General features: G+C 34.5%; 1 protein-coding gene across 14 annotated transcripts in view; it reads left to right on the top strand.

Moving 5' to 3' along the window:
• ZEB1 (zinc finger E-box binding homeobox 1) overlaps positions 1–22,650 on the top strand; it is a 91,171-nt gene extending 68,521 nt beyond the window's left edge. For 9 of the 14 annotated variants that reach the window (XM_026709986.2, XM_087916559.1, XM_087916561.1 and 6 more), the window contains 6 exons: positions 3,392–3,523; positions 9,327–9,529; positions 13,281–13,386; positions 14,328–16,129; positions 18,701–18,881; positions 20,218–22,650. In XM_026709986.2, coding sequence (XP_026565771.1) covers positions 3,392–3,523; positions 9,327–9,529; positions 13,281–13,386; positions 14,328–16,129; positions 18,701–18,881; positions 20,218–20,744 — 2,951 coding nt within the window. In that variant the 3' untranslated portion in view covers positions 20,745–22,650. Of the gene's footprint in view, positions 1–3,364; positions 3,524–9,326; positions 9,530–13,280; positions 13,387–14,327; positions 16,130–18,700; positions 18,882–20,217 lie in introns of all 14 variants that reach the window. The other 5 variants (XM_026709984.2, XM_087916566.1, XM_087916567.1 and 2 more) reach the window with 1 other exon arrangement.
• The last annotated feature ends 1,485 nt before the right edge of the window (positions 22,651–24,135 follow it).

Below are 24,135 nucleotides of genomic sequence, written 5' to 3'. Positions count from 1 at the left end.
CAACTCTTACACTGCAAAAACATATGGACTACACAACATGATCAGGGCAAAACAATAGATGCAATCTACATAGACTTCTGTAAAGCCTTTGATTCAGTGGTACATGACAAACTACTACTAAAAATAAAATCCTATGGTATCTCTGGACAACTGCATAACTGGATAGAAGCATTCCTGTCAAACAGACAACAAATGGTCAAAATTGGGAGCGTCCTATCAAATTCTGTACCTGTCAATAGTGGTGTCCCCCAAGGCAATGTTCTAGGACCAACTCTCTTCATACTCTACATAAATGACCTCTGTGATCATATTAAGAGCAACTGCGTTCTTTTCGCTGCTGATGTAAAGCTGTTCAATACCACAGACAATACTGCTACCCTTCAAAAAGATCTTGACTGTGTATCAGAATGGTCAAACAAATGGCAACTTCAAATCTCAACAAATAAATGCTCTGTCTTACATATTGGCAAAAAAAATACGAAAATAAAATACAAGCTGAATAGTCAAGATCTTGTTGATGATCCAAGCTCTGTAAAGGACCTTGGAATACTCACCTCTAATGATCTAAGTGCTAGAGCCCACTGCAACTACATAGCCAAAAAAGGCATTAAGAGTTGTTAACCTAATCTTACGTAGCTTTTTCTCTGGTAATATCACACTACTAACTCGAGCATACAAAACATTTGCTAGACCAATACTCAAATACAGCTCATCAGTCTGGAACCCACATTACGTATCTGATATTAGCACAATTGAGAAAGTCCAGAAATATTTCACAAGAAGAGTTCTCCACTCCTCTACTCGTTGTAGAATACCTTATGCCACCAGACTTGAAATTCTAGAACTAGAAAACCTTGAATTACGCCGTCTTCGGTCTGATTTAAGCATGGTATATAAAATCATACATTGCAATGTCCTACCTGTCAATGAATACTTCAGCTTCAACCATAACAACACAAGAGCACACAAGAGATACAAACTCAAGGTTAACCGCACCAAACTTGATTGCAGGAAATACGACTTCAGCAACAGAGTGGTCAATGTCTGGAATACTCTACCTGACTCTGTAGTTTCTTCCCCAAACCCCAAAAACTTTAACCTTAGACTGTCTACTATCAACCTCACCCCTTTCCTAAGAGGTCTCTAGGGGGCGTGCATAAGCGCACCAACGTGCCTACCGTCCCTGTCCTATTGTTTCTTTTATTTTTATTTTATTTTTCTTATATGTACCCATCTCATGTATTCATAACTATGTATACACTTATACTTATTATCTTGTAAACAATTGACAAATAAAATAAATAAATAAATAAAATAAATAAAATAAGTGACATATGTCTTTGATGTATGTGATCACTTAGAATTTTTGTGCATCTTGAACCCTTTTGTTACTATCACAGCCCTAGATGTATATTCAATGAACTTTTTAAAGAATGAAAAATAAAGAACTAAACAAAAAAAGGGAAATTATTTTACCGCAGTGCAAATTTGTACACATATTAAAAAGGATATGCTGTGTAAATGAATGTACATTTTGAATTATGAAACCATAATGCCTTTTCATAATTTCTCTAGATATAATGGCAGCTACTAAAATCAATTTTAAATTTGTGATAGTCATTTCTGAAAATAAGGAAGCAATTGCAACAAAATATTTTGGCAACTTTCAAACTTTCTTCTTGTAAAATATATGGCAATAAAACAGTAAATACAAATAGCATTTAAAAGTTACACGGCAACAAAATATATTCAAATAAATATGGAATACATCTTGGGGAATTCAAAAGAAACTCTCAGGTGGCAAATTTAAAAGTTTGATAAGCAAAGGATTCCTGTATTCAGGATGGTTCTGGCCTCCAGGATCATCTTTGTTTGAAAGAATTACTCAAAGTTCCAAATGGACCTTATAAGCGTTTTTAAAAAATAAAATTATGTGCAACTGTAGCTTTCTGAGTTTTTTTTTTTTTTGTTTGTTTGTTTTTGGAAGTATGACCAACTGTCTGAAAAAGGAGGAAGGTGATAGGAGATGAGAAATAGAGGAGATGGCCAGGGGTGGGATTCAATTTTTTAACAACCAGTTCTGTGGTCATGTGACTGGGTGGACGTGGCTTGGTGGTCAAGTTATTGGCTGGGCGTGGCCAACTCAATATCACTCACATCGAAGCATGTATCTTCTCACCAGGCCTCTCGTGACTGGGGATGCTGCAACAGTTGTAAGTGTGAAAAATGGTCATAAATCACTTTTTTCAGTGCCATTGTAACTTTGAATTGTCACTCCACACAAGCAAAGTACCAGCAAAAGAGGGGAAAAATAACTCCAGAGAAGTTCCAGAGACAGGAAGTCTAGTCCTGCCAAGAATGTAATAAGGGTTAACAGAGAGGCAGTTTCTGTAAGCAACACCAGAATGTTTCTTTCCTGCCTTTCTTACAGGATTAGGCCGGTTGTTAGATTTCTTCTAACAACCGGTTCTCCAAATTGCTTAGAATGTTAACAACCGGTTCTAGCGAATAAGTGCAAACTGGTAGAATCCCACCTCTGGAGGTGGCAATTAATATCTGGTTAGAGATCATGTGGAACAAGAGAATTTTGCTTTCCCTTTGAAAGGTCAATTTTCCTTTCAAAATTGGTGTCAAACTCTCATCGTTTCCATCAAATCCTCTCCATCAAATCAGCTTATGAACCACTTTATTAGTTCTTCTTGCATTTTTCGCTGTGTCCAAATAAATGATTTGTAAAAATAATTCTACTCTTTGGAAGTGCAATTTAAGGGGAAACCCTGTTTAATTCAAAAATATGTTTTAAGAGGGGAAAATATACTGAAACTTTCATTTCAAAATGAAATTGAGAATGCTATAATATATGTCTAATATACAGATCTTGCCTGAATGTTGTTTAAATTTTGAAGACAAATACTACACTTTGGAACAGCCTAACATAATTTCTCACCTATTTCCATTTTTTTGGAACATCCTAAAATAATTTCCAAGTTCCTACTTTGGCTTAAAAAAAAAAGAAAAAACTGAAACCACATTCCTGGAAAATATGATAAATCTTAGACATAGCCAATTAAATTTGGTGGATCACAATATTATCAAATAAAGTCCTGTTCAGAGTGAGGCAAACTAATCATGAAGCTTATTTTTATGAAAACATGAATACTTTTTATACATAATTGATAAAGCAATTATTTTTTTATTGTTTATACATATCAAACTTGTCTGCAGTTGGTAAAAGCTATATTTACTGTCAGGGGTGTAACAGGTAAAGGTAAAAAATCAAGATTTCTTTACCTTAATTTTTGTTAGTCAGCTTATAAAGACATAATACAAATAATTACAGAATATAATCAATCCTCGTTTCTAGTAAAAGATGAATGTGATTCTGATGCAGAAAATGAACAAAATCATGACCCGAATGTTGAAGAATTTTTGCAACAAGAAGATACAGCAGTTATTTACCCCGAAGCACCTGAGGAGGAACAACATCAAGGTACACCTGATGCTAGTGGTCAGGATGAAAATGGTAAGCCCTCTGGCTTTATGTACATTTTTCAGATTGTGTGATTAGAAGCAGATCTGTAATTTCTAAAATGGTAGAAATTAGAAGCAAGAGTTGAATAAGTTGCATTTAAAACAGTGTTTTTCAAACTTAGCCAGTTTAAAATGTCTGGACCTCAACCTCCAGATTTCCCACACAAGCCAGCATGCCACACATTTTAAGGATGCCAAATTGGGGGTGTGGGGCTGATCTAAAGCTTATATAAGCCATCTGAGGATGCATTACATCTCTATAATATCTAACAAGGAATCGTTTGAGGTCATGTTTTCAATTCCAGCAACAATCAACACTATACAGAAAAGAAGTTTCTGTAGAATAATGTATAAATAAATGAACATACATGGACTTGAATCAATTTCCCTTCCAATACACACATACACACACACACACACACACACACACACACACACACACACACACACACACACACAGAGTTTCTATTACACTGCTCATTCCAGAAAAGAAAGAAGAAAAAGCAGCTAGCTTGGGGGGGAAGAGAACATACTTTACCCATGACTAAAGTATTAAAGGCATAGAATTCCCAGAGGACTCAAAATTTTCCTTAAACAAAAAACACTGGTGAAAGAATTGATGAGGAATTCATTTAGTGAAAATTGGATAGAGTAAAATCAGATGGAAATGATTCAGTAAGTATCTGGAAAAGAAAAAGATCTTTTCTGAAAAGTAAGAATCAAGTTTGACAGAAGAAGAAATGGCAAAAAAAAACCCACCACCCACCATATTTACTAGATGACTCTATTTCTCTATTTCATTTTCTTCTTGCTTAATATCCAACTTCGGACTAAATCAAGTATAATGTAGAAAATTAATAATTATAACTTTTCAGATTTTTTTCTCTTTAAGTCTGTTGAATGCTAATTCAGCATTCTGGCTTCAGTGCTTAGCTCTTTGCTTGCACCAACTGTTTAACTGATTTTGCTACAATGAAACTGCTTTACATTTCACTGAATAATAAATTGCATATTTGATAGATACTCTAATTTGAGAAATTAGCTTTGGAAACACTATGTCTATCAATGCCAATATTTTGGTGAAAATTAGGCCCCTGTTTCCCATAGTTACTTTAAGGAGAGAGGTTATTTGACATTTCAATGTCATGTCTTTTGACTCTTATAAGATTATAGGCATAGCCCTTGTTAAATGCTGCATATACTATATTTTGGATATTGTTAAAATTAATGATTTAACACAGTAGTACATTTCATTTGTATGGATGTCATAATGAAATAGTAATTAGTTTTCGTGAGGTATTATGAAAGTAACGTTACATAAAGAAACATTATATAAGAGCAACACAGATAGTTAATGATAGTAATTGGGACTCCAATGTTGCTAAATGCTATAAAGTTATAATGTCATAAAGCATATCATGACCACAATGCTTAGTGACAACCAGTTCCAGCACTGCTCATTGCCACCATTAGAGCAAAAATTGTTGTTGTTAAGTATCAGGCTTAACAATAGGTTATTAAGTCCCAGGAAGTTTGCAAGCAGGCCAAGAGAAAAGTGTCTATTGCCCAGGGGCACTGCAGCGCTCATAAGTATGAATCAGTTGGATCAAACACCTGGATCACAATCTCATGACCACATGAGTTGAACTTCAAAGACCAGTCATAAATGCCACTCATTCAATGTTGTAACTTCAAACAGTCACTGAAAAAGTTGTCATTAAATAAGAACTACCTTGGTAAATTACTTGAAACCTGCTTCAAGAGCCATAGTGGTGCAGTGGTTAGAATGCAGTACTGCAGGCTACATCTGCTAACTGCCAGCTGTCTGCAGATTGGCACTTCGAGTCTCACCTGCTCAAAGTTGATTCAACCTTCTGTCCTTCCAAGGTCAGTAAAATGAGGATCCAGATTGTTGGGGGCAATATGCTGACTCTGTAAACAACTTAGAATGGGCTGTAAAGCACTGGAGCGATATGTAAGTCTAAGTCCTATTGCTTATGTAGATAAACTTTTCAAAAGAAAAAAATTCTTAATATTTTTCTTAGCCTAGTATCTTTTCCCACTGTTGAGTTAAATACTATTCATCCATTCAGCAGAAGATTATATGCGTGGCATTTATTTATTTATTTATTTGATTTGTCAATCGCTTATAAGGTAATAGGTATAAGTATAAACATAGTTATGAATACATGAAATGAATACATATAAGAAAAATAAAAAGAAACAATAGGACAGGGACGGTAGGCACGTTGGTGCGCTTATGCACGCCTCCTACAGATCTCTTAGGAAAGGGGTGAGGTCAATAGTAGACAATCTAAGGTTAAAGTTTTTGAGTTTGGGGAAGAAACCACAGAGTCAGGTAGAGTATTCCAGACATTGACCACTCTGTTGCTGAAGTCGTATTTCCTGCAACCAAATTTGGTGCGGTTTACCTTGAGTTTGTATCTATTGTGTGCTGTTGTATTGTTATGGTTGAAGCTGAAGTATTCATTGACAGGTAGGACATTGCAATGTATAATTTTATGTACTATACTTAGATCGGATTGAAGGTGGCATAGTTCTAGGTTTTTTAGGTCTAGAATTTCAAGTCTGGTGGCATAAGGTATTCTGCAACAAGTAGAGGAGTGGAGAAATCTTCTTGTGAAAGAATTTGCTGACCTCTCCTGGTTCCATAGCTTTGATTCTAAATCACTGTAGAATGGAGCAGTCCTAACAGGCAAAGTATGTGATTTGGTTCTTTAGTTTTGTTGCCTTCGCATTTTGAATGGCATACCTTTATGCCATTCAGAAAAATGTCTGCCTATCCAGGCATTGGAGCAGGAACCAGAGTTTGTCACCAGGCAGGAGTTTGCCCCAAGGGTATCTTCATAAGTAACATGTTATGTCAATTTTGACCATTGGTAATAATACCAATACCGTTTCATAATGCTTTTACAGTTCTCTCTAAGTGGTTTACAGAGTCAGAATATTGCCCCCAACAATCTGGGTCCTCATTTTACCGACCTCAGAAGGAGGGAAGGGTGAGTCAACCTTGAGCCTGATGAGACTCAAACTGCTGGCAGTAGCCTGCAATACTACATTCTAAGCTCGGTGCCATCACGGTTTTCAATAAAGTGTCCTTGTGGGTTTTTTCACAACAGCTTGTAAGTGTGACAGTAGTTCAATACAGAGTAGAGAATGGTATAAAAAGTAAATCAGGAAGGGGAACTTCCGGCTGAACTCCCTCGCCGACAGACCAAAATCTGCAGTCAACCACAGTTTCGGTTTGTGCTCTCCCATCGGAGGGCCCCGATCATCTTGGTTTGGGACCAGAGCCACCCCATAGAGCTGGCGAAGAAAGGGGAAGCCGCCAGCTGGATCGAGGGGAGCCATATCTCCCCTCCTTGGCTTGGCAATACTCCCCTCTGAAGACGGCTGTAGCAGTGTTCAATATGGACACCCTAAAGAGGTGAACTGACTGGGATAAGATCCTGCAGGAGCAGAGAGGAAGAGTATGGCACAGAAACCAGGAAAATTGGGCGCAATTTCTAAATAAAAAGTACCCCAGATTTAAATAAAAAAAAATTAAGAGAGTTAATTAAAGCGGCAAATGAAGAAGTGAAGAAAGGAATTTTTGACAGCTTAAAGTGATTTTGAACCTTAAAAGGAAGAAGCCGGAGGAAGATTCTTGCCAATATGGGGTAAATATATGACTCTTGACACTAAAAAAGTGTAATTAAAGCCGTATTTGAATGTGTCAAGAAAAAAAAGAGTAATTAATATTTGGACTTATTGGAACTTTTGAAATTTAAAAGCCTGAAATAGAGGGAAAAAAGTGGGAGAAAAAAGAGTTGATGTTAGCCATCTAATGGCTAAAGGAATTTTTTTTTCTTTTTAAAAGCCTGGTTCCTTCAAGGACTTACTTGATACAAATTAATTGATCAGGATACAATAAAATAGAGACCCTGGAAAATGAAAGTGGAATATTGAACATTAAGACAAAGAAAAAAGCAGGAAGAAACCATTTTGGGATTGTTTGGTAATTTTGGTGCAAACTTTAATCTATGGACACTGAACTATGATATGAACTTGAAAACCTAAAAGAGGAATTAATAAAGGCTGATCATTGGAAATAAATTTATAAATATTGGTCAAATCAAATTACTGGATAAAAGTGGAAAAATGTCAGAACTGCTCTTGGAACTAAAACTGGAACTTAGAAATATGAAAGGAATGTTACAAGAAGAAGACAAACCGCTTTGCCCGACTTTATGATTTTTACAAATGGCGATTTTAGAGCGTGAAGAACAACGAGGAATGCCAGAAGAGGAGCTGAGTAAAGAAGAGGCCATCTTTAATGAACATTTAAAACAATGAAAGTTTAAGAGAAGGGGAATTAAAAATAGGAGGTTTGAAATAGTGATTAAAAAGAGATTTATTCTGAAAACGAAACAAAATAAAAGGAAACAGCAGAAGACAGAATTAAAGAAGGGAGTTTTAAAAAGGGAACGGGATAAAAATTGGAAAAAAGAAGGGAAGAATGAAGGGCAAAAGAGACAATAAGAAACAGGACCAGGAAATAAAGAAATGGAAATCGAGCAAAAATAAAAAGAAATTGTTTATTTAAAAGACACAGAGATATAATGGTTAATTAAGAATTAAGAAAGGGGATTCTGCAAGTTGATGAGGTGTAATATAAATGAATTAAAAGTAATAAGTTAATTAGAAAATAGTGAAATACAGGTTACTAAAATGAGAAATTGGAACTGGTATTGTTTTGTTATTGTAAGGTATGCATTTTTTTAATGGAATTATATACAGAGTTAAATGGAATAATTGTGAAAAAGGGGAAATTATGATAAGTTTATTAACTGTGTGTAATGGTTTTATAAATTACAGCTGAAATGAAATATGGAAATTGTGCCTAGAAGAATATCAGTTTTTATGATGAATTGAATAGATTATTTTTTTCTATTAAAATTATAAATATTTTGCATGTAATTAAAGGAGAAACTTGCAGACCCTGAATTAAAAAGAATATATGCAATGTAGTAGTTGTTAGAAGAATATTGGTATTAACTTTTTAAATTATAATTAAAAATTAAATAATGGGATTAATAACATGATATGTTAGCTATAAGGGTGGCACACTCAAATTGTTAACAGTAGAGGAAACTTTTTTGAAATGTTCAAATTGAGATTAAAATTTGGAATGATGAATTAAGTATATGCGATGAAAGTGCAAACCTGACATAGGAAACCATAAAGCATAATGAATATGAAAATATGAGAGTTATTTAAAGTTTAAGGAAATAGATCAAGTAATAAATTGAAAAAATATATATATAAAATAAGCTGGAGGAAAGTATATAATAAAAATGATGGAAAATATGAAAAGTAATGGTAAGATTTGAATTCAAATGTAAAAGATGAATATGAAATTTAAGTCATGTTTGTATGGAAATATGATAACCTGGAATCATGCTGTTCACTGAAAAAAGATGTTTTTAATATGTGGAAAACTGAATAAATTTTTATTAAAAAAAGAAGTTGATCGGAAATAGGTACTTATTCAGCTCTCATCATTCCTACATAGACTGTCCTTAATTTTGCTATTTGAGCTGCAAAAGATTGTTTCATGCTTTTAAACTGAGTTAAATGACAAGAAACTTGAATATATCTGTGCAGCATAGATGATACATTTTACCACCACTTGTTCCTGACTAGAGGTTAACTGATGAAAATAAAAAGCCAATTTTGAAATAGAGTGACTGTAATAATGATCAACAAAATAATACTTTGTTATTCTCATTCAGGCACACCAGATGCATTTTCGCAGCTACTCACATGCCCTTACTGTGATAGAGGGTATAAACGCTTTACCTCTCTGAAAGAACATATAAAATATCGCCATGAAAAAAATGAAGATAACTTCAGTTGCTCCTTATGCAGTTACACATTTGCATACAGAACACAACTTGAACGCCATATGACATCACATAAATCAGGAAGAGATCAAGTGAGTACTGAATTCCATGGTCATTCAATTCCATATTAGTAATTGCTTTAGATGGATTTCATTTTGTTTGAATTTGAATCTGACTTTGTGCACGTATGTTTTTTTCTTGCAGTATTTTATATTTTTTGCACAGGTTTTGCAGTCAGTGTTATACTAACTTTTTCACTGCCAAGCTTTGTAAATATTCACCTTGCTTTCTGTAAATCTGCATTGTGTGATTGATTATTTTCATCCAAGATTTGCTTTATGCAAAAAAAAAAGTCACTATTGTGTGATTTAGCCGATACTTCTTGCAACCAAAACTGTTTGAACAGTTCCTACCAAAATCTATTTCTGTCGTCATTCCCCCATGTTCTTTGATCTGTCCTCTACTTATTTCTGTAACTGAAACAGTTTTTGTTAGGAATGTAAGTCACCTAACAGTTATTTGCATTGGAAATATATAAACTAGGATAGACATTTTAATACTATGTCTTTAAGAGAATACTAAAACTGTAATTGGGTGTGGTTCCGCAAATGGCCATAAGATGGAGCCAGAAACCTAGTTTGTTTAGTCTCAGTGAGTCTCTGTTTTCTTCTGTTGGAAAGAGTTGCCGTTCCTCCTAATGACTGTTACTGATCATTGATGTAAGTCTGTTACTGAACTGTTTTTGATACTGGACTTTGATATTTGGATTATCCCTGAACTGCAAACTGACTGACTTACCTGTAAATGACTTGGACTGCTTATCTTGGACTTTGCTTAAACGTTTATGGGAAGTAAAACCTACATTTACTGTACAGTGTATCTGTGTGTGTGTTATTCTTCACAACTCTCACTACGTCTCCCTGTATGCGCTCATTCTCCTAACGGGGAATTACCTCAACACTGGTTATGGGCCCAGGCCATACCAGGCTCAGATAACTGAGAGTTGGTGTGAATACACAGTACTGTATACAGACAGCTGTTTACTGTTTAATTGTGGTTTACTGTCCTGGTAAAGATGGCACAAGACCTGTCAACAAGTCTATCACTGATAACCCGGGTGGATGGAACAAACTATGTTTCCTGGTCTGTGAAGTGCAGTCTACTTCTGCGTAGAGAAGGGTTATGGAATGTAGTTCAAGACCCACCAGATGTAAATGAGGATGATGCCAAGAAGCTTGCTGACTTTAAACAGAACAACGAACGAGCTCTTTGTATAATTGGACTAACACTGAGTGACCAGCAGCTAGTTCATATTCGTGGAGAAGAGTCTGCTGCTAGGTGTTGGGAGAATTTGAAGAGGATTTATGTTCATGACAGTGTAGGTGCACACATACATCTTACACATAAACTGTTTAGAGCACATCTTCTGAAAGATGGAGATATGTTAGCTCATTTGAACTTTATGAAAATAACTTCAAGAGCTACATGAAAAGGAACTAATATTTTCAGAGCTGCACCAAGTTTACATCATTCTTTCCTTATTGGATGAAAGTTATGATTATGTATCTTCACTGGAAGTCCTGCCCAGAGATAAACTGACATTGACTGACATAACTGGAAGGTTGTTAGAAGAAGCAAGAAGATGACTGGATAGGGACTAACTGAGGAAGGAACAACCACAAGAAGAGGATTTGTCTTTAACTGCCTATACTGTTAAGAAATGCTTTTCTTGTGGGGTTAGGGGACATATAGCTAGATTCTGTAACAAGGGAAAACAACAGAATACTGGTAATCACCAAAAGGCCAAGAAGAATGTTAGTCTAGCTATGTCTAGCAATTCAACTGTAAACCATGATTTGTGGGTTGTTGATAGTGGAGCATCGCAGTGCATTACTAGAAATAGAGAGAGGTTTGTAAAGATGTCCATGAGTAAGCAACATGTATCATTGGCAAATGGATGGAAGAGTAAAGCATCTGAAGAAGGTACTGCATATTGTTTTTGTATAAACAAGCATTTAACTATGTTATATGTACCTAAACTGAAATGTAATTTATTATCAATAAGGGCTTTAGTTAATATTGGTTATGTAGTAATCTTTAGGGGAGATAACTGTATAATAGAGAAAGTGGATAAAAGTGTTACTGCTACATTAAAAAATGATTTATATGATGACCAGTTGAAGATGGCTAATTCAGTTTATAACAATGTTAAACCACATGATGAATGTATACATTTACTGCATAGACGTCTGGGGCACATTAATTTCAAAATGCTCAAACAAATTGTTGAATTGTCAGAGGGAGTAAAATTGAAACCCTGTAGCAAGTATTTAAACTGTAATGCTTGTAGCCAAGAGAAAAGCAGGGTTATTCCAGCAAACAGACTTAATGGGTTTAAGACCAAAGAACCTTTAGATGTTGTTTTTGCTGACATAATTGGTCCTAAGAAACCTAATTTAGGAGGTGCCTGCTATATTTTGAGTATTACGGACCATTACGATACGGTTTCTGCTATCGCATGAAAAACAGAAACATTCCAACATTTCTTTAACTGGCTAAGGCTTGTTGAGAGAAAAATGAGGAGTAAAGTAATTACTTTAGTTACTGATAACGAGACTGAGTTTGTTAACAAAAGATTCCAAACTATGTTGAAATTGGCTAGTGTTGAGCATCAACGTTCTGCACCTTACAGACCACAACATAACTTGTTTGTAGAATGAAGAGTGCAAACATTACAAGCCATGGCTTGCACTATGTTATCTGGTTCAGGTTTGCCTGAAACACTGTGGGGTGAAGCCATAATGTGTAGCAACCATGTTTTAAACAATGTAGTTAATACAACAACTGGAGAATTGCCATTCACTTGCTGGCATGGCAGAAACCCAAATTTAAGTTATCTACACACATTTGGAGCTCCAGCATGGGTGCATATTCCCTCACAAGTAAGAATGAAAAGGTAACATAGAGCTAAGAAGTTATTTTTTGTAGGTTATGAGGCCAACCATAGATTGTTTAGATTTTGGGATCCAGGCACAATTCGTGTTTATTGTAGTGCTAGTGCAAAATTTCTTGAGCACGTTGGGTGGGATAAAATGGAACAGGAGTCCAGCAATGATATTATTATTGACATTGACATTATTATGTCATTCATGACATAAGGGAGACTTTAGCCTCATCTGTGTAATCTACTTTATGTAATAGCTTTAAAAAAAAACTTTTTCTATGTGAAAAACCTGTATTCTATATATTCTAAAAAGGTGCTTTTTGAAAATTACAGTAATTATGGTAACTATAAAATTATAGTAAAGTCACTTTAATGTTGTTTAGGAATATTGATTATTAAATTTTGAATTAAGATTTATGTGCGTTTATTTGGAGAAAAATTTGTGACTGGGTATATCTGTTATTGGACTATCTAGAATAGTCGGATGATGTGGATGCATAAAGGAATTCAAGGTCAAGAGTAAGAACAAGAAGCATGTAAATGGATAAATCAATTCCAATAATTAAAAATAATATTTCTATAATATTTATAATGTTTCTTTATTCAGATTCTATATAGATAACAGAATGTCTTATGGAATTTCCTAGGCATGTAAAATGGAAAAACCATCTCTGCCTGAAATTCAGATATAAGATAAAGTGATTTTTGTCGCTTGTTTATCTATTATGACTCACCTGGTTTCTTTCTTGTTCTTTTTTCACAAGCAGTATTCTCAATCATCTAATGATTTTTAACTCTGTTTAAAATTCACTGCATCTTATTATAAATAAGAGATTTCGTACACAAACAAACTTCATTATTCCTAGTCTTCTGATTCATTTTCATATTTTGTCTTACAGAGACATGTTACACAATCTAGTGGTAATCGAAAATTCAAGTGCACTGAATGTGGAAAAGCTTTCAAATATAAACATCACTTAAAGGAACACTTGAGAATCCACAGTGGTAAATATCCTGGTATTTTGTTTGTCTTGTACATATTTTTAACTTTTGTGCCATACATAAATTTTGTCTATTTTGAATATGATTTTTCAGTGAATAGTTAAAATAAAATAAAATTGTATAAATAAAATTAAATAGACAGTTAGTGTTCAAACAATATTGAAGTAGTTTAATCATATCACTTTATGGGTTAAGCTCTTATTGCTTTTACATTTAATAATTGAATTGAATCAAAATATATTGTCTCTGCATGGTCTATCTTATATTTATACTCTAATCTGCTTCAAGAAAAGTTTATTAATGAATTCATAGAAATCTTATATACACCAGTTGTTTACCTTCTTGTACAAATAATTAGAATTACTCCATGTATAAGGATTTACATGATGTAAAATGCTTTGACATAATTTTCTTTCCAATGAGTTCTTTGCCTCCAGCACAGAATGAGCACTATGCTGTCTTTGTATCATTTGTTTTAGATATTAACATTTAAAATATTTTGATACATGTATACCATACTATATTAGTGGTTCAGTGGAACTACTGATATTCAAAAGGCCTGTATATAAATTTGTGTTTTTGGAAGCATTTTATGCAATATACATACGTATAAACACAAGAAATAGAGATCCTTTGCAGAAAAATTGGAAATACTTTTGTTATCAGTAGAAAGAAGGCGAACTGTGAATGTGTAAAGGGGTTGTGTTGCATCAATTACAAAGTTTGAATAACATTTCAATCAACCTATGTTAATTTTATATCTGGAAATCTGAAGGTGTTGTTATATCGGTATCAGGGAGAATAGAGGCTTCCTTCCTCGTCTTGAATGCATCTTTTATTCATAGAACTATTTAAGTGCCGTATTAATTTTGTAAATCCATCCTATAATTGTAAATAATATTTCTGCATTATAATGTTTCTTTTTTATATATGTATGTATCCAGGAGAGAAGCCATATGAATGCCCAAACTGCAAGAAACGTTTTTCCCATTCTGGTTCCTACAGCTCCCATATAAGCAGTAAGAAATGTATTGGGATGGTGCCTGTGAATGGCCGAGCACGATCAGGGATCAAGACATCTCAGTGCTCTTCTCCTTCTCTTTCTGCATCCCCGGGTAGCCCAACAAGACCACAAGTACGACAAAAGATAGAAAATAAGCCCTTACAAGAACAGCTCCCTGTAAACCAAATTAAAACTGAACCTGTGGATTATGAATTCAAACCTATAGTGGTTGCATCAGGAATCAACTGTTCAGCCCCTTTGCAAAATGGGGTATTTAGTGATGGTAGCCCATTACAGGCAACCAGTTCTACTCAGGGCGTGGTGCAAGCTGTTGTTTTGCCAACTGTTGGTCTGGTATCTCCAATAAGCATCAACTTAAGTGACATTCAAAATGTACTTAAAGTTGCAGTCGATGGTAATGTAATAAGGCAAGTATTGGAGAATAGTCACACCAATCTTACATCCAAAGAACAAGAAACAATCAACACTGCACCCTTACAACAAGCTGGACATTCCCTTATTTCAGCTATCAGTCTTCCTTTGGTTGATCAAGATGGGACAACCAAAATTATTATTAATTATAGTTTGGAGCAACCTAGCCCTCTTCAGGTTATACCACAGAATCTGAAAAAAGAAAACTCTGCCCCAGATAACAACTGCAAAACTGAGAAACTACCAGAAGATCTCAGAATGAAGTCTGAAAAAGAAAAAAGTTTTGAAAGAGAAACCAATGATAGCACTTGCCTTTTTCATGATGACTGTCCAGATGAACCTAATGCACTTCAAGAATCAAAGCACTATGATATCAAAAATTCCTCTCAGCCACCTCAGCTTAGTGGTGCAGAAGTTGAGAAGTCTGAATCCTCTGCTGTATCAGAAGCAGGGGAGGTTAACCGGTCTCCTGGTAACTCTCCTTTAAGAAACCTTTTATCCCTCCTTAAAGCCTATCATGCGTTAAATGCACAACCAAGCTCAGATGAGCTCTCCAAAATTGCTGATTCAGTCAGTTTGCCATTGGATGTTGTTAAAAAGTGGTTTGAAAAAATGCAAGCTGGCCAGATTTCTTTACCATTACCTGAGCAGCCTTCCCCTGAACCTGACAAATTAAAAACCTCTGTTAATAATGATGATGACATTGGACCTACAGCTGAAAATGAATACCAGGACAGCCAATCTAATGCTGTAATTCCTTTTAAAACCAGTAAACCACAGACTATATCAACAGAATCAGCTCACAATGGCTCGCAGCATAACACACCACCCCCGTCACCTCTTAACCTCTCTTCATCTAGAAATGCACAGGGTTTCTTGTATCTTAACGAGAGTGCCCAGGAAGAGCCACAAATAGAACCTCTTGACCTTTCATTACCAAAGCAACATGGAGAATCATTGGAACGATCCACTAGTGTTTACCAGAACAGTGCATATTCTGTTCAGGAAGAACCTTTGAACTTAACTTGTGCAAAAAAAGAACCACAAAAAGAGAGCAGTATTACAGACTCAGAACCAGTTGTAAATGTAATCCCACCAAGTGCCAATCCCATTAATATTACTATTCCTACAGTTACTGCCCAACTACCTACAATTGTTGCCATTGCTGACCAGAACAGTGTTCCATGCTTAAGAGCTCTTGCTGCCAATAAGCAAACCATTCTTATCCCACAGGTAGCTTATACTTATTCAACCACAGTTAATCCTACAGTTCAAGAAACACCAAAACCGATGCAGGCCAATGGAAATCAGGTACCTAAATTTATATCCATGTATATCTGAATATTTCAGTACATTAGCAATGTTATCAAAAAATACCAGACATCATATGGAAAATGTATTTTTTTTAATTTTGCTAATATTATATGCTACTTTCAGTGATTACACGTGGCTGATAAAGTTCAAAACATTTTTTTACTTCTTGTGTAAGTACTTTATACTGAATACTGTATAAACAAAGATGTTTCTTAACACTTCCTGGATGTTCTTTAATTATATCACATAGCCTACAACCAAGACTAGACAGCTCAAAGCAAAACTTCGTGAGTGATGTTGCCATTGTTTCAGTCTTCTCTATGAACATTACTAAACTGCGATGTTTAATAGTGTAATACACATGTCTAGAATGCACTTTTACATTATAATATATTTCTGAAAGATATAAATAAAATTTTGAAAATGCATGCTATTATTTTTGAATCTATGAAAGGGATAGACAAGTTAATATGTCAAATATTTTTGAAGATGGATATTTTTAAAAAGTATTGCTTATTTGATCTATTGGAACAAATGATTGAAAAATGTTTCCATTTGAATAGTTGCAGTATATTAACACTTTTTGGATACTGCAATAATCCTTTAGTAGTTGTTTTAGTCTACCTAGAGTTCTGTCATTCATCTCCCCCTTTGTTGCTTCAGTTGTTATATGCACCACGTATTTCCCTTTAATATTTTTCAGAATGCCTCATTATAGAACATTAAAAAATATTCATGAATGTTTTCACAGTAGGCGTAGCATTCTGATGTTATCCACAACAGTCTTCTTTTCTTACCAATCTGATTTTATCCACAACATTGTCTTCTTTTCTTACCAATCAGATTTTTTAAAATGTCAATAAGGCTGAATTAAATCAAATGTAGGGGGCATTAAATGTAATTGTGTCAAATGGGATATGGCAAGATATTTGGTAAGATGTGTCCTAGACATGCCAATAGGGAGTAAGTTGGTGAAGTCTCGATTAATATGCTTTCCCTACCTTTCCCCCCCTTTTAGACTGACTTATGGGTACAGTTAACATGAAATCTCTATAGTTTGATTTCTAGAGAGAAATCTGTGCCCTTTCAAATGCTGAGAACTAAATTGGCTTGCTATGTCAGGTCAATGGAAATTTGGGTCCACCTGTTTCTCCAATCTGTTCTGCTATATAAAAATAAAGCAGATATAGTCTATGCAGAAGTCACCTCAGAACACTCATCTTGCTAAAGGCAAACAGAGAGGTGTCTATTTCCATATAATGGTTCCATATAATGGAGTGATGTTGTTAGTAATCTTACAAATTCATGGCCTTTTCTAAGTACATGGAGCTGTTGTCTCTTGCTCTTCATGTATACATGTGAAACATTCCTAATGACTTTATATTTCACATTTTACTGATTGGGAAATTCTTAATGGCATAGCAAAATTAGTCAGATTTTCCACCCATCCAGACATAGTGCAACTATACTTATGTAATTGATGCAAATCTAAATGTAAACTTAATTCCTAAGAAAAATTCACTTTGTAAATTGCTATGGTCATATTATTTTAAAAACTGTTACAAAGTTCTTTTTAAGTTTGTTGGTATTGTCAGAACAATCAAAATTGATTCTGGCAAAATGATTGCTAAGTAGCTTCGTAGCTAAGCAAACCATGGGAAGTTACAAAAATATTTGGTTTAGCCAAAGTTCTCTAAACCATCTCATTTAGATGAAGTTCTGTTGTTCAGCAGCACTAGTATTAATCTTACAGGGGTATCAGAGGTGATATTCAGCAGGTTCTGACCAGTTCTAGAGAACTAGTAGTGGAAATTTTGAGTAGTTTGGAGAACCGGTAAATACCATCCTGCCCCCTTCTATTCTCTGCCTCCCAAGTCCCAGCTGATTGGCTGGGTCTTCTTTTGTTGCCCTGCACAGGAGAATGGAGCTGAAAAACAGGTAAGTGGGGTGGGTAGGGAATGGAGATTTTACAGTATCCATCCCCTGGAGTGGGGTGGGAATGGAGATTTTACATTATCCACCCCCTGCGATGCTCACCAAGCCACACCCACAGAACCGGTAGTAAAAAAAATTGAATGCCACCACTACGTGGTATGTATTGTCAGACCAAATTTGAACATAATTGCACATATTGTTGGGGGGAAATTATTCCCTTTATCACCATAATATTTGTGAATAGTCATTTAAAATGGAGTTACTACATGAGTACTACCTGTCATACTAGTGATATTTATAGCATATATATTATGAATGCTTACAAGATATTAATGAAACTGCCTTTAGCATTTTTCCATTTACATATATTTTTTCTTATAAAACCTTTATTTTACACTAGTATTCCCTAGATTAACCAAGAGTGTCTACTGGGCTAGTCTTAAACATAAATATCTCTCATTCTAAGATTCATGATCTTCCAGCTATTAACAGAACAGTATTTATGGATATGTCACAGTTAAGATGAAATGAGTTACCAAAGTGCAGTAAACTTTGCTTCTGCTTTTTATTATATAGTCTATTATCAAAATTATATTTTAACAGATTAAGAAGTCTGTCCCTTGATTTTTTTAGGATGAAAGACAAGACACTAGCTCAGAAGGAATATCAAATGTAGAGGATCAAAACGATTCTGATTCTACCCCACCGAAGAAGAAGATGAGAAAAACAGAAAGTGGAATGTATGCATGTGATTTGTGTGATAAAATATTCCAGAAGAGTAGCTCACTTTTAAGGCATAAATATGAGCATACAGGTATGGGAACACAAAATGAAGTGACCACAATTTTTAATTCAGAACTTTACCAGATACACAGTGGTATTGATAATAAATAGATTCAGAGGATTGCAAGCACATTTTCCTTGCTAGTCTGAAACATTTTTGAAAACTGGAACAAATTGTAACTAATTCATTTATTTAAATTATACTTTAGAGATAGAATATCGCAAATACTTTCTCTGTTAAGGAAGCTAAAAAGGAAGTAACTTTTGAGCTGTTTTAGATAATTGAGATGTGATTTGGATATCTACATTTGTGGTTCACATGTCAGACCCATTCACATCTAGAGCAAGGAAAGGATTAGGAAAATGAGCTAAAAATGTCAGAAGAAACAAAACAAAGTGAAAAAGTAAGTTCTCGCTAAACTTCCTTTTGTAAAAGGTGGATCATGGCGCAACTCTAGTTTATGTTTGAATCCTGCACAGGAATAAAATATGTAGTGTAATTTCCAGTTACATATTAGATATTAGCACAGATTTTATCAATTATTCCCAATAATTCATTTATGTATTTAATTAAATTGTTATACTGCTCATCTCCCCTATAAGATAACTCTGTGCGACTTAGAGATAAATAAAAAGACAAATAGAAAAATAATTAAAATATTAAAACCATGCACATTAAATTTTTTAAACTATACAAAAAGTAGACTGAGGAGCGTATCATGGGGATGAAGTTTATGCCAATAATAATTATAAGAGATTATTTGTTAGCTATTTATATTTTTTAAAGACATGGAATCCTTAACTTACTAAGTCTGTAGACTTGTCTCAAAACAGAGTCAAATTTATATTAGAAGAAGTTATATTAAAAGATTGCTAACAATTGTTTGATTTTATGAACTAATATTTTCCATCATTATTACTATCTCCATCTCGCTATTAAGATGCCATAAAATGCCATTAATTTTCCACTTTAAAAACCCATGCTTTTTTCCTTAGGAATTATATATCTGTTTATATAATATATGCACCCTCTCACAGATCCTTATTTAGAATTTTTGGAAAGCTTAAGAGCCTGCAAATCTCAGTGTGGTAGCTATGATACTATGATAGAATTACAAATGACCAACTCCTGTTTACAATCTATAAGAACAAATCCAACAATTCTCACTCTCTCCTGTTGCTTGTGATGAGAAGTCAGAAAGAGGCCTCTTGTAATGATGGTTGAGAATGGTACCCTACTTTTGACTCCGATGAACTAATTTTTGTTTGAGGTTCCCTTAAAAAAAATCAGCAGTGTAGGTGCAATGAGTAAGTCCCCATTCAAGCAAAATATACTCCAGGGAAATAATTTCATTTTTATTTTTCAGGTAAAAGACCTCATGAGTGCGGAATCTGCAAAAAGGCATTTAAACATAAGCATCATTTAATTGAACATATGCGACTGCACTCTGGAGAGAAGCCCTATCAGTGTGACAAATGTGGCAAACGCTTTTCTCACTCAGGGTCTTACTCTCAGCACATGAATCACCGCTACTCCTATTGTAAAAGGGAAGCTGAGGAACGTGACAGCACAGAACTGGAAGGAGCCACACAGGAGCACCTGGGGAATGAGCATGTAGGGGCCAGAGCTTCTCCCTCACAGCTTGACTTTGATGAGAGAGAAAGCTTCACAAGAGAGGAGGAAGACAGTGAAAAAGAGGAAGAAGATGAAGACAAAGAGATGGAGGAAAAAGAAAAAGAATGTGAAAAATCACAAGAAGAGGAGGAAGAGGAAGAAGACATAACTGAAGAAAGCATGAAGGATGAAGAAGCCGTAGATGAAGGAAACAGTATTAAACAAGAAGTTATATTAAAAGAGGAGCTAATGTCAGAGGCAGCAACAAATAAAGAGTAACATGAGATTTTATACACAAAGAAAGAATCTCAAGTAGTAATGCAAGTTGTTCTATACTCTACATGCTTTTTATGGAAGCACAGTAGTCTGTGCACTGTGATTCCTGTTCACTACTGTGTAACAAAAATTAAAAAAAAAAACAGAAAATATAAAAAATATATATATCCAGGTGTGCCTGAATCTCAAATCTAGTAATTTTTCACAGTTTTCAAATTTAGAAACAAGTTTGTGACCTGAAACAGATTGGAAGAAAATGATGACTCTGGAAGCAAATAGATTAACATGTTACAGGAAACATGTGGTATGTGTTGGACATCAACTTGTTACCATCAGTATTCTTTTTTTGTTTAATATTTTGATTGTACAATTGGGAGAGATTTTCTTTTCTTTTTTTCTTTATCAGTGAAACAATTCTGCTAATTCCGCTTCAGTATTTTATTATATGTTTAAAATGTGATAATTTCTGCACTACAGACTTCCCTTCAGCAGAAAGATATGACACAGTTCCAAACAGTGTTTGACTACCTTTGTAAATTCAGCTTAGAAGGTAGCAGTTTATAACATTTAGATGTTGTTAGTAGAACATGTTCTCATTTAAAGTGTATTGTTAGCCTTAAGGGAGCAGCTTATAGAAGGACTGAAGTTTACTCATGTGTTTGAAAATATAGTTTGAAAAGAAAGATTGTGGTGGGTTTCTGATTGCAGGGTCTAACAGTGTTAATACTGGTGAGGACAGCCAAGTTGTCAAAATCAGTGTTTGTAATTGTGTCTGGAGTGTGTAGTAAAAAATATGAAGGATATGACATGAAGCTTTGAATCTCTTTTGGCCTTATGCAAGACCCTGTATGCTGTAAGTGCCATTTCTCAGTATTTTTAAAGGCTTTCAGCAGCCTTTCTCCAATGTGTGGCCTACAATAACTAGCATTTGTTGATTTGTATTAAATTTCAGTAAACAAAATCATGGGACAAAAAAACCCAGCCATCAGAGAAGTAAAAGCACTGGTACATTTCATAAAGTAATTCTTCACACTTAGTTGTTGCTTTTTCATTACTTATCTGGAGAATTTCTCTACAATAATTATGAAGGGAAATTTCTAATCTATTATATTGACTCACTTTATTTCAGACAAATACATGATATATTATTGGGCTCATATTTTCCAAATGTTAGTTATTCTGGACCCCATTTATTGACAATGTTAGCTGATCTAACCTATCAGTATTATTTTCTTTCTTTTAGTTTTAGATCTGTGCAACGTTTTGTACTGTATGTTTTCAAATCTGGCAGTATTAATACCCTTCTTACTGACATATGTACCTTTAGGTTTAGAAAACTTTTATATTTATGTGTCTTATTTTTATATTTCTTTATTTATTACACAGTAGTGTATAATACAGTAGTTTGTATTAATACAATAATATATTTTAGTATGAAAATTTGGAAAGTTGATAAGATTTAAAGTAGAGAGGCAATTGGTTCTCTTGCATTGAGATTGATTTAACAGTGTTATGTTAACATTTATACTTGCCTTGGACTGTAGAAGAGGAGAATTAAAATGGAATGTATCAATTTACAACTGCAATCAATTCATTTCACCTTTTCCCAGTTTTTACTATAAAGCTCTTAAATTTTGAAATTCACTGTATGACTAAATAGCATGATGCTCTGCAGTTTTATTAACCTTACCATAAAACACTCATTTCTTTAAGGAAACCGAACTAGAGTAATCTTCTAAACAGTGTGGGAACAATGTTTAACATTTCTGTGCCAATTTGTTCCTGTATTCATATATGTGAGTTACAAACCTGAAGCTTCTTTTTTTTTAAGTTCCTTGTTATATCATGGTCATTTTCTAGTTTTTTACCAGACTCCCCATCTCACAATAAAAAGCATCAATAAGCCCGATTTACTGTCATTATTGTGGTAATGAGTTTTATCCTGTGATATATTTCTATGGGATGTCATTGGGGTTTTATCCAGACAATAATCACCGAATTCCTTTTCCCCTTATTGCTCTCAATGTACTCTCCTGCCTTATCTAGGGGCTACCATGTGTATGGAAAAGGTATTCTTCTAAGAAAAAAAGCATCAGGTTTTTTTTCCTAATGAGAACATTTTCACTGAATTCTACAAAAATAAGTGCATAATCAGCCAAGCTGGTTTATACCAGAGGAAATAAGGTGTGTGTGCATATTGCTATAAATTAAAAAGGGAATGGTAGTGTATTATCTTATTTAAATAAGGTTATAGGGTTTTTTGAACTACATAAATAAAATGTTTTGAGTTTTAAACATTTTATTAGTTAGAAAATTTGCGACTAGTCATCCTGATTTTTGCCACCTTAGAATAACAAAGCTGTCCTATATAGCATGCAGCTATGGATTGCTCATATTTTGAAATAATAAAAATTCCATAGATGCTGCAGAGATGGGATTTATGTTGCAAGGAATTCTGCAACCTCCAAAAGCGTATATTGGGTCCTTGATGCTCTCTGAATGTAGATGTTTTCTTGCAGATGTTTCATTACCCAACTAGCTAAAATTTTCAATACTAGAAGGGAATGTGGGGTTTGGTCCCTGTTTATATACAAAGTGTCTTTCCCTATCAGTATTGGTGGGAATCTATTTGGTAGATTCTTGATTAGGCCGTTTACAGTTTAATTGTTTGTCTGAGTATCTTTGACATATATAAACAGAAAGCAAGCTTCACTCCCTTCTAGTAATGATATTACCTAGTTGGATAATGAAACATATGCAAGAAAAACAACCTAGCTCAGAGAATATCAAGGACCCCACATTCAATCCTGAGCTACAGATATTCTCTTCCATTGGAATGTATATTATCCTCTACTAGCTGACTTTGCATACTTCAGAAATTTTGTTAATTTCAAAGACTAAGAGTATTAAAAAATTATTAACATTAGTGATACATAAACGTAGGCTCTGCTGAGCTTGCCAGAAACATCACCATTCCAGAATTGTTCAGAGTTCAAAAGTGTACTACTTCAGATATGAAGTAATTGCTTCAAACATAGTCAAAACAATCAGTGAGACCGAAACCACCGCTTTGAACTTAATTGAAATGGGGTGCTACAGTGCATGTAAAAACTTCATAAGCTGTTTGCACACGGCTGCTAAAATCATGGCACTCAAGAATCTATGCATCAATAATAATGGAAGTACATCAAAACATGGCTAAGATTTCACTGTCTTGAAGGATACAATTAGCTAACCTGATCTAGAAGGGGACCTAATTATTAGAAAATATATATGCTATATAGTTGGAGTATCTGAGTTTTATGAGGCTATGTAGAGTAATAATTACAGGTCCCTGAAATTCAGGAAGTTACCCCATAGATGCCAGCCTAGTGTCATGCCAGATCTATCTACC

This window comes from Pseudonaja textilis, chromosome Z, assembly GCF_049901715.1.
Source record: "Pseudonaja textilis isolate UNSWEBS1 chromosome Z, rPseTex1.2, whole genome shotgun sequence".
Taxonomy (NCBI): Eukaryota; Metazoa; Chordata; class Lepidosauria; order Squamata; family Elapidae; genus Pseudonaja; species Pseudonaja textilis.
The sequence above is the reverse complement of the archived record's forward strand: the minus strand, read 5'-3'. Positions and strand labels throughout refer to the sequence as shown.